We start from the raw sequence: 11,081 nt of genomic DNA on the forward strand, positions 1-11,081 counted from the left end.
AATCTTCTTATTCTTTAATATTTCTTGGCATTTCGAAAATTTTAATATCTGAAACCAATTGGTAGATTTTTCACAAGATATTGCACGTTCAAACAATGACTTTTTTATCAAATCGTAATAAAAATTGAAGTGAAACAGGAGAAATTCATGAAATAGTATAATTTCATATATATATTGTGTAGTCATATATATATATATATACATATTTTGTTTCAAAATTTTCTAGGCAGTAAATCTTCTTATTCTTTAATATTTTTTGGCATTTCGAAAATTTTAATATCTGAAACCAATTGGTAGATTTTTCACAAGATATTGCACGTTCAAACAATGACTTTTTTATCAAATCGTAATAAAAATTGAAGTGAAACAGGAGAAATTCATGAAATAGTATAATTTCATAATCAATTTTAAATTTTATATAATTATTTTAGTCTATCACACAAACAAGTAGGTTCCCGTGCATAGCACGAGTTTGCGACTAGTTAAATTCATTTTCAAGTCCATGTACATAACAATGGTGCAAAAAATCAAGATTAACAAACTTCATTTGAACCACCACACTTCTTTGGTGCAATGGTCACTTTATAAGTATAAGTGCTTGTGGGGTGTAGAAGGTAAAGGCCGAGGTTCAAATTTCTAGAAGAAAACTTCACACACATATACATTTTAATTAGGTTAGAGTAGAATTTCTATCTTATATATATATATATATATATAACAATTCATATTAATATAGTAAATTTCACCTAAAAATCTCAAAAAAAAGAAAATCTTAGAGTGAAAAGAGGAGTTGACACTTGGTTATAGATGACCAATTTATACCACCCACATGTCATATAGGTCCATCATCATGGTTTCCGTGGGTACATATATGATCACCTCTAACTTTTTACTCTCATATGCCACCTATAGTTCTATACTCTCTTCTTCTCAACTCCAAAAAAGAAGAAAAAAGAAGAAGAAAGTTTTGTAGTCTCCCCTGGGCGTGCTCTCAATGAATTTAATGTTTTCGTGGGTGTATTTAATGTTTTTCTAATGTATGCCCTCAAATCAATTAAAAAAAAAAAAACAGAAAATATATATTTTTAATTTATGGCTTGTTTTCAGAAATAAAATTTTTGTTTCATACAATTATTTAAAATTACAAAAAATATATATTTATGATTTTCTGCATAAAAATAGATTAATAGAAAAAATTTTCATCTAAACAAACAAACAGAAAAGAATAAAAGGAAAATTATGTGAATGAAAAAGAGAGATCCTTATTCCTTCCTTACCCCAAGCATTTTATATTTTATTATATATATAAATATATATTTTATTCTATTAGCTTGAGAATAAAAATTGTCCCGTACATTAAAAAAAAAATGAAACGGTACCAAACGACACCTTACTTATTATAGCGAAAAAACAATTAAACAGATCGATGTGCCGTACAAATATCTAATCTAGCAGCAGCAATAGCCTCTACCAGATCTTTCTGTCTTTCATTCACATCACTCATCGCTATATCATATATCATGGGAAATTGAATCTCACCGTTGACGCTTTACTTTTTAGGGTTTCTCTCTCTCTCTCTCTCTCTCTCTCAAGGCTCGACATTCTTCTTCGTACGGCTACCAACACTGACACACATCACAAATCTCATCATTCTCTCTGCTCTCCTCCTAGGTTTTTCATTCTCTCTATCTCTCTGTTTGGTTTTTTTTATTTTAAATTCTGGGATTTATTTATTTATTTTGGTTTGTTTGAATTTATATAAACATAGATGGCTGGGAGAGACGAGAATCGCATATTCGTAGGAGGGTTAGCGTGGGAGACCACTGAGAAACAGCTTGAAGATGCTTTTACTCGCTACGGCAAAATTCTTGAATCTTTGGTATGCTTATGCTTCTCAATCCTCATTATTATTTCTCTATGGAATCTGGGTTTTTGTATAATCACAGTTTTACCTTTTTGGAAGCTCAATTTGACACTTTTTTTTTTTTTTTTTTTTTTTGTGGGTAATTTTTGTTTGTGGCGTATATGGAAGTGATTGGTGATATTAGAGCTAGATTTGGATTATAGTTAACTGAATTTAGAGGTTATGCTTTTTTTTTTTTTTTTTCTTTAAAAGGGTCCTTTTGTTTTGTGTGTAAATTGTAATTCCAATTGTAAGATTATTTTGCTTCATGGGAACTTTTGAACTCTTTTAAGACCAAATTTCAGGCACTTTTTAATTGTGGGTGCTTGTTGTCACAAAGATGAATATGTTTATTCTTTGTTGCTTTCAACCTAAGAAGCATGGACACTTCATTTGGGGAGTTTTGAGCTTACCTTTTTACATTTTGCTTCTATTGTTTATTTTATTAGGTTTTTTATAACCAATGTAAGTAAGTGTAAAGGAGGTCATATCATATCTCATCAGATGCTTAAGGGGGGCATACTTTATAGAAACTGTAGTTTATAGAAATTAAAGAGTGGAATAGAATGATAAACTGTACCCATGTCGTACCACTATGTCATGTTATAATTTTTGAGCTTGTATGGTACTCGTATCCATATCTGTGTCTGTGCTTCTTAGCTTTCAATAAATATAAATTTTATTAGGTTTAGCTAATACATTCTCTTGTCAGAGAGTTAAATCGGCCATCTTAGGAACATTTGTATAATTTTCCTTTTTTCAAGGAATTGGAATACACTGATCTGATCATATGTTGTTTTATGTTGGGTCCACTAGAAAGAGTAAGAGTGCAAACTGTTGATTGTTTTGTTTTGCCAAGGATAGGAAAAAGGCAGAAACCATTTGGTTTTTTAATAGTCCACAATTCTTGCCTTACAGATACATGCCAGATAGCATATGTGATCTGAGTAGTGTAATGAAGGCTTTTCTAGTAAGTGGCTTCTACATGTACTAATAGAGCCGACCCTCAAGCTGGTGTGACCATAGATAGTATTACATGTTTGATTAATTAGTTCTTCAAAAGATCTATCAGACTATGATGGAGTCAATAATTTGAGTAATAAACGTCTGATTCTTTATTTAGGTTGTCATTATTCTTTTGAGATAGGATTTCTGTACATATACCTATGTATCTAGGTTTATCCTTCATCCTTACTATAGTTTTGATAGAAGATTACTTGAATTTAATAACATAATGAAGCCAACCTTGTTTGTTAGAATAGCTTTCATTGAGTCTCTGTGATGTTTATCATCCAATACAAATAAAATCAGTTAGAAAAAGTTTTGAATTTTACATGTAATCACAAACACCTGTGTATTAGATGATTCATAGCCATGTATTGTAGAAATCTTAATGAATTAATGTATTGGTCTGTATTGTTTGGCACTGGATAAATATGTTTGGTATCATGGCCTGATGAGCCAGGATTGGTGTTTTTTCATGGCATGTCCATGGACGGTGTTGATGGTAATAGCCAGGTCTTATTAGTCCTTTGGACAGAGGTTTCCCTGGTTCAGCATGCGGTAATGGCAGCCTTTGTGTTGATTAACGTTGATATGGTGTCCTCACTCTAGCAATTTTCATAGATGGGTAACAAGCAAACACTTGGAGTGAGAGCCTAATAAGTAATGATATCCTGGCAAAAGATTTTTTAGGACCCTTGAAATCATCAGGGGCTCATTAATAATATGGCCAAACAACCTTATTGCCGTAGTTTGTGTTCTGTGGTGTGCTATGAGTCCTTAATCAAAATGTTCAACTACCTTGATTTTTACATTAGGCTAGATTGGATCTGTTTTTGTTGCCTGTATTGTTTGTTCATAGTGACATTTTATTGTTGTCATATTTTCATTTTTATAACAAAAAAAAGAAATTGATTTTTATAGGTTATCTTTTTTGATAAATATTATTACATTAGTGATGACAAAATGATACAAATTGATTATATCCTAAGTGTAATAAATATGTCTTTCAATGTGTATATTATATATACTACTGATAAAAAAAGTGTATATTTATATATATTTTTAAAATAAATTTTGTACACTCTTCATGTATCTTGCAAACATGATATGATACATGATACTAGATGAATCTATGTTTTGATGATATGGATGTGACCTCCAGCTGAGGCACTGTCATATTTTTACTAATAGAGCTAAGTCAGCTAACCCTTGAGTTAGTGTGACCTCCTATCTAAAGCATTGTGACATATTTGTTTCACCACAAATACACCATTTTATAATTAAGAGGAAGAAAATGGAGAAACCATATTAACTTTTTTTTAATTAAAAAATTTTCAGATCCATAATGCCTGTTCACATTAAGTAATGATTTAATCCTTTTTTTTTTTTTTTTTTTTTGTGGGGGGGGGGGGGGGGGGGAGCTTGAAGATTATGTTGTGATGTGAAGTATAGGCATGGCATGGGAGAGATTTTGCTTGGGGAGTTAGATTATATACGATTTCGATCTTTAGTGCATAGGGCGAACTTATTGCTGTATTGACCGTCATAGGTTCTAATACTGTGTTTATAGCTGATATTATCTGGTGGCAGTTGTAATAATAAACATTCTAGATTTGAAACTTTTGATACCTGGTTTGATTCTTGTGTCTTAATGGCATATTGTTGGTATATAATAATTGGTGAGCAATGAGCAGGTGATGCTGCATTTGTTATCAATATCAGTGATTTAGTATATATCAAGCTAAATTCACCTTAAAGGAAGTTCTTGTTAAGGTTTTTTTATTTATTTATTTTTAAGTAGATAATCTTTTTGTCATTAATTGTGTATTTTTCTGGATGATTCTTGTGATTGAAATGCTGACAAAGTTTGTGCTGTGAAGAGTCTCAACAATACTCAAACAACTCTCTTACGAACGATTTTGCTGTTGGACTGGACATTACTAGACATGGGGTGGACCTGTTCAAATGTCACAATTGGACTAATGTTTGGTGTCTGTGTAGGTCATGGTGGACAGGGATACTGGTCGTCCTCGTGGATTTGGATTCATTACCTTTGCTGATCGTCGAGCTATGGATGAAGCTATTAGGGATATGGACGGCCGGGAGTTAGATGGTCAGGTCATCTCTGTTAACAAGGCTAAACCAAAATTGGGTGGCCAAGGTCCAGGTTATGACTATGATAGGGACCATGTGTCTGGTGGTAGGGACAGTTACAGGGGTGGAGACAGATCTGCAGGGCGTACTGATTGCTTCAAGTGTGGCCGTCCAGGACATTTTGCCCGTGAATGTCCTTCAGATAATGGTGGTAGAGGTGGTCGGGTCTCGTCACATTCAAGCTTTGGTGGAGCTGGAGGCCATGGAGATCGCTTTGGGGCAGACCGGTTTGATGACCGTTATGATGGGGGGCGCTATGGAGACAGGGACCGTATCGATAGCAGAGATGACAGGTACGGGAACCGTGATCGATATAGCCATGAAAGATACCCACCTGGTGGTGATCGCTTTGCAGGTGAGAGGTATATGGATCGGGCACCTCAAAATGGGTATGGCAAAGACAAAGGTTATGACAGGGATGGAGGCCTAAGAGGTGTTGGTGACAGGTATGGAAGTGGACGTCCAGGCCGTTTTGACAGGGGAAGCTATAGGGACAGGCTTGGTCCTTATGATCGCCCTAGAGGGAGTGGTCGTCCAGCTTACGATCGTTACTGAGACAGGTTCTGTTTTTAATTACCAGTGATTTTCTGTTTACACCAGCTACTCAGGTTTTCTGATTCGAATGCATTTGATGGGGGCAGTTTGTAGTTGTGAGATTGATGGATGCTACCTTAAATAGTTCTCTTGCTTGCTTCTTGCTTTTAAGTAATTTCAGGATATGAGATTTTAATGAATGTATGGAAGTCATCATCTATGGCTATTATCAGGTTCGGCTCTTCTCATGTCTTCTACGCTTCATTAGTCTCCATTTCAAGGCCCTTAACTAATTTGAAGTGAAAATTGATCTATCTCCACTTCCTACAAACTAGAGATGGAATATGAATTCCAAACTCTCAGTTACACAATGAGTTGGAGACTAATTGAAAGGTCAGGATCCATGACTGAATTGAATTAAGATTCAAAGGAATGGAAGGAATTATAGAGGTACAGTAGTGAGCTAATTTACAATTTGGCAGATGAAATTTGAAAGAGACTATTGCTTTTGAGTGGCAGCATCAACAGGACAGTAGTGGCAGTAACAGTGTTTTCCAACTTCATTTCTGCGGTGATACCACTTCAATTGATGTCATCTAACTGCCAGTTTCTTTTGCTTCCTTTCTGAATTTCTTGTAGATATCACCTTTGTAAAATTTTCTCGTCCGAAGCACCAAAGCAAATGAGACAAGACACCCTAACAATGTTGCTACAATGATTATTATAAAAGCCAATCTATAACACTTCACTCCATTGCAATTCACCTCTTGCCCTGCTATTCTTGTGAGACCCAGAGCATCCATCTGCTTCAAAGCTTCCTTGTCATATAAATGGTCCGCCACTTTGACATTAAATATGTAGGACCCAACTGGGCTCGAAATGGACCCAATATGGTACAAAGTAGAGTAGTGTTTAAGGCCAAAAATATTTCTGAAATGATTGCACTCGGTAGTGGTAATTGCGCTCCAAGGCAGAATCCAATAATCACTGAAGCAAAGTAGAGAGAATTGGGGACAGCAAAGGCGATGAGAACATAGCCAACACAGGAGAAAAGAACTATCATAGTGAGCATTGGAGGACGAGGGAACTTGTACTTTGCCCACAAGATTTCAGAAACATAGCCCGCAACAACTCGTCCGAGGTAATTCCATTTGCTCACAAGTGAGGTAAAGGTTGTGATGCTATGAGTTGGATAGCCTAATGACTTTCCAATCTGACCTAAACTGTAACGCTCCTCCGATGCCACAAGTCGTTGCAACGAGTAGAATTAACATGTCAATGCTGAAAATTGCTTGTAGTATGGTAAAGTCTTTGCCTCTGTCCGGTGGCTTGAATATATTGTTCATGCAAGAAACCACATCCCTCTCTGAAGTTGCTGGTGCATCTTCAATAACCATTTCCAATTTGGAAGGATTATTTAGGCTCTGATCTTTTATTTTCCAGAGCTTTAGCTCTTCCTTTATGACAATCACAAGTGGAAGGAAAAGCAATATCAAAACGATAGAAGCATACTCAATTCTTGTAAAACTGAACTTTTTCTGTAAAATAATTATAACCAAAAGAGATTCAGCAAGACCAAGTGAAATGTATAGGAAATTATAGAAAACTTTGACCTCACTTGGTTGTTGAACAATTTTCATGACCCGGATTGCTGGAAGAAAAACCAAGCACATGATGGGTGGAAGCCAAGCAATTAGCAAGATGACAGCCTTCGAGTTGTCTCCATAAAAAGCATGGTAGAGCTGTGTGATAATAGCACCACTTAGACCAATAAACCCTTTGAGGAGGCCTAAGACGCTGCCACGGCTTTCAGGGAAGTTGTTAACACAGGTGCTTAATGCTCCAGTATTAGGAAATGACTCTGAATTAGCACCAATAAACGTATAAAGACACATTTGCCATACATGGGGTTTGCCATTGCGACCAGCGACTGTGAGCCATATAACGAAATAGCTTAAGAAATTCATGACTGCGCCAATGGAGAGAACCACCCATGGTGGAACAACCTCGTAGATTAGCCCCGACAAGATCCCAAGATTGCCACCCAAATCCTTGAAGAAAACAAGCAAATTGAGGGTGGTTTGATCATAGCCCAAGGTTGATTTAATGTCGTTGGAGTATAAACCAAACATGTATGATGTTCCTGCTACACACATGATCAAGAGTGATGCAAATACCATGAACCATCGGCCTAAAAGCACTTGCAAGATGAAGCCCCTTATGTCTTTCCAACCACCACCATTACAAGTTCTACTACAGAACCCACCCTCCATTTTTTTTCTTTCTTTCTTCAAGTTCTAACTCTTTTACAAACTTTAGAGAGACTTCAGCCCTGTTTGGTTTTTTTTTTTCATCACTCATCACTCCTCACTCAATTTTTATCATTCATCGCTTATCACTCATCACTCAAAATACCCAAATTTCTTATACTCACCCGTTTGGCACACATCACTCAACTTGTCATCACTCAAAATTTTCAACTTTTTATGGGCTCCATACCTGTAACTTGGTAAGAGCAAAGCTGTTAGCCTATCCGCGGAAGGTTTCATCCCCATTTTTTCTCTTTTCTCATTTCCCCTTCCCCCTTCAGCCCACATACTCTCCCAAATACTCACCCGTTTGGCACACATCACTCAACTTGTCATCACTCAAAATTTTCAACTTTTTGTGGACCCCATACCTGTAACTTGGTCAGAGCAAAGCTGTTAGCCTACCCGCGGAAGGTTTCATCCACATTTTTTCTCTTTTCTCATTTCCCCTTCCCCCTTCAGCCCACATACTCTCCCAAAGCACAAACCCGAACCCAGAGATTACAAACCTAGAATAGCAGAAAAATCTTCTTCACAAAGAGAAAGTTTTAAATACCCATCATGGAAAGGGAGGAACATGAAAAAAAAAATAAAAAAATATCAAAATAAAACCCAACAACTTCGGGCATGTAAACAGATGGAGGGGCTGAATTTGGGTCTCACCGAAAACAAAAATCTGTGAACGGAGTTGTTAATGCTTGTCTTGGGCTAAAGGTGCTGATCGGCAGAACTGGAGCTCTGCTTTAGTTGTTGTGGGTTCGGGAGAAGGAAAAGGGAAAGTGAGATGAAGAAAGTGAGCGCAGTGATGTAACTACCCATTGCTATGGGACCCACTTGGAAAGAAAATTACGGAAATTGCCACTGAGTTAATAAACTCATAACTTGAAAACAAGCTTCTGGTGTTTCCGAAATTGGTAACTCAAAACTCAAAAAACTCAGTTTTGTTAACTGAGTGAACAAACAAAAAATCATCCAAACAATGTTTCCTTATGTGGGGCCCACGGATTTTGGGTTATAAGTTAACAAAACTTAGTTTTGCAAAATCCAAACAAGGCCTTAACCACGCTATAAATACGTATGGAGCTAGTTTGTATTGTTATCAAGGGCTAGACTTACTTGTCCTATCTCGTTGGAGAGGAATCAAGCTCTTGTTATTTTATAGTTTGAGGTAATTGTAATGCACAAACTATTTATTGCATTACAAAATAAAAATATCACGCGTCGGTACCCAACATGGACACTAAAAATATAGTTTCCATTTGATGCATATGACCTTGATAGTGATACATTTTTGAACAGTTCAACTCGTTCACAGTAAAGAGGAGCAATCAACGTGAGTCAGAATGTTTGTCATATTGGTTTAGCACAGTCTGATTAGTCTCTACAGAAAAATTAAAAGTTTGAAGTTCATCAGAAAATCAGAAATTCATATCGTTGATAGATAAGATATACACTAACATTTAAGAAATGAAATAGTTTTTTAGGAAATAATTATTGCAACATTTTTTATATTTATATTATTTTGGAAAGAAATTCATTTTGTATAGAGTTTGCGGTGTATTTATGTGTTAGAAATAAATATTATTATTTTTGAATGGACTACATTATCTTTGTTTTAGAACCCAATTCTCTCCCTAGTCTCATGTGTGTGTTTTTTTTGTTAAAAAAAAGAAAAGAAAAGAAAGTTTGGCCGGTACTATCTTAATTTGTTGAGAGCTATTGCCCAACTTGTCAATTAGAATGGTCAAACTAATGTTATTTTATTTCTAACACAAGGTTATAACTACTCATAAAAATACAAGATAAAGGACTAATCTGAATATTCATCAGGGTCATTTTCTCTTTTATAATGAGGATTTTTATTATTACCGAATATGCCAGAACAATTCTATCTTTTATCTCAAAAAAAAGAAAAAAAAAAGAAAAAGAAAAAGAAAAAAGAGAGAACATGCCAGAACATTGTCTGTCTTGACCCATTTTTCTTTAACATGAATAGTCCAAAACATAGTCATGTGTCACCTTTCATTCTAATATTGACATTATCTTATTGCTCCAATTATGTGGCTTCTTTTTATTATTAGGCGTGAACATAGGGATCAAGCTTTAAGGGATTTTATAATTTGGGAGCAAGCTTTTAGATATTTGTTGAGGTTAAATGTTTTTTGTTTGTTTGTTTTATAAGAGGGCTATAGGCCCACATTTATGTAATATATTGTGATTGGTTGTTTATTAAATGTTACGTGGACTCACAATTTTTTTTTTACTACTTACAGTATTGTAGGAAAAATGTGTGATACTAACATTATTACTATTAACCTATATATAAAATAAAAAAAATTGTTACTATTAAAAGTGATGAGAATCTAATAGAAAGGTCAATTTTACTATTTTGAATATCGCAAAGATTTTTTTTTAAAATTAATTTCCTAGAATAGGGTGTGTTTTATAATGACCCATACCACATACGGTCTTATATATAATTACTGCTAATCCTTGCTCATTTTGAAAATCCATGTACATAATTTTCCTATTATAACCTTTATATTATTGAAAATGCTAATCTCCCCCCCCCCTTTTTTTTTTACTTTTGCATTTTATGAATTCAAGTTTATATCTTTCTATTAAAAAAAAAAAAAAACCCTAAATGATATCTCTTTGTCAAGAACTTTATAACTCAATTGGCACGTTTTGATATTTCATATAAAAACATTCAATGTTTAAATTTCTTTATCTCCAATTATCAAATTACTAAAAGAAAATGATATCTTTTAAACCTCTAAAAAGAGACTTTCAAATGTGGATCACTAAAACCAAAGGGAAGGAGCATCATTTTCGGGAAACGTAGGGGCTAAATTTTGTAATAAAAGTCGTCTCACCATTATATTATTGGCTCTCATCAAATTATTTTAATTGCTTATTTGTTTTTTATCGTCAGATTCTATACATAAAGAAACAAACAAACAATTAGATTATTAATCATTCCTAGTCCCATCTCCCATGATGTGTTAAAATTTTAATTTGGCATATTAGGCCGGCTGGAAATTATTCTTGGCTTTATGGTTGCATAAATGGGCAACAAATTTGTGTTCATAGCAGCATGAGAGCTGGCCAAAGCTAACACCACAAAGGATGAGCACTTACAACAATGGAGCTAAATAACTATTTTACCTCTACCA

The 11,081-nt window shown here is 34.8% G+C and overlaps 1 protein-coding gene and 1 pseudogene across 1 annotated transcript; one reads left to right on the forward strand and one right to left on the reverse strand.

Moving 5' to 3' along the window:
* The first annotated feature begins 1,427 nt into the window (after positions 1 to 1,427).
* On the forward strand, positions 1,428 to 5,828 carry LOC126691917 (glycine-rich RNA-binding protein RZ1C-like). Its single transcript, XM_050387256.1, has 3 exons — positions 1,428 to 1,671; positions 1,769 to 1,879; positions 4,910 to 5,828. The coding sequence occupies exons 2-3, from the start codon at positions 1,769 to 1,771 to the stop codon at positions 5,615 to 5,617; spliced, it is 819 nt and encodes a 272-aa protein (XP_050243213.1). The 5' UTR covers positions 1,428 to 1,671; the 3' UTR covers positions 5,618 to 5,828.
* Positions 5,829 to 6,040: 212 nt separating this feature from the next.
* LOC126691916 (uncharacterized) lies at positions 6,041 to 7,884 on the reverse strand (annotated as a pseudogene).
* Positions 7,885 to 11,081: the final 3,197 nt, after the last annotated feature.

This window comes from Quercus robur, chromosome 7, assembly GCF_932294415.1.
Source record: "Quercus robur chromosome 7, dhQueRobu3.1, whole genome shotgun sequence".
NCBI classification, from domain to species: domain Eukaryota; kingdom Viridiplantae; phylum Streptophyta; class Magnoliopsida; order Fagales; family Fagaceae; genus Quercus; species Quercus robur.

Excerpts from the sequence above, each read along its gene's own strand:
- LOC126691917 (XM_050387256.1), top strand. The coding sequence starts at position 1,769 with ATGGCTGGGAGAGACGAGAATCGCATATTCGTAGGAGGGTTAGCGTGG. Across the intron at positions 1,880-4,909 it reads GCAAAATTCTTGAATCTTTG|GTCATGGTGGACAGGGATAC; the intron begins GTATGCTTATGC and ends GTGTCTGTGTAG.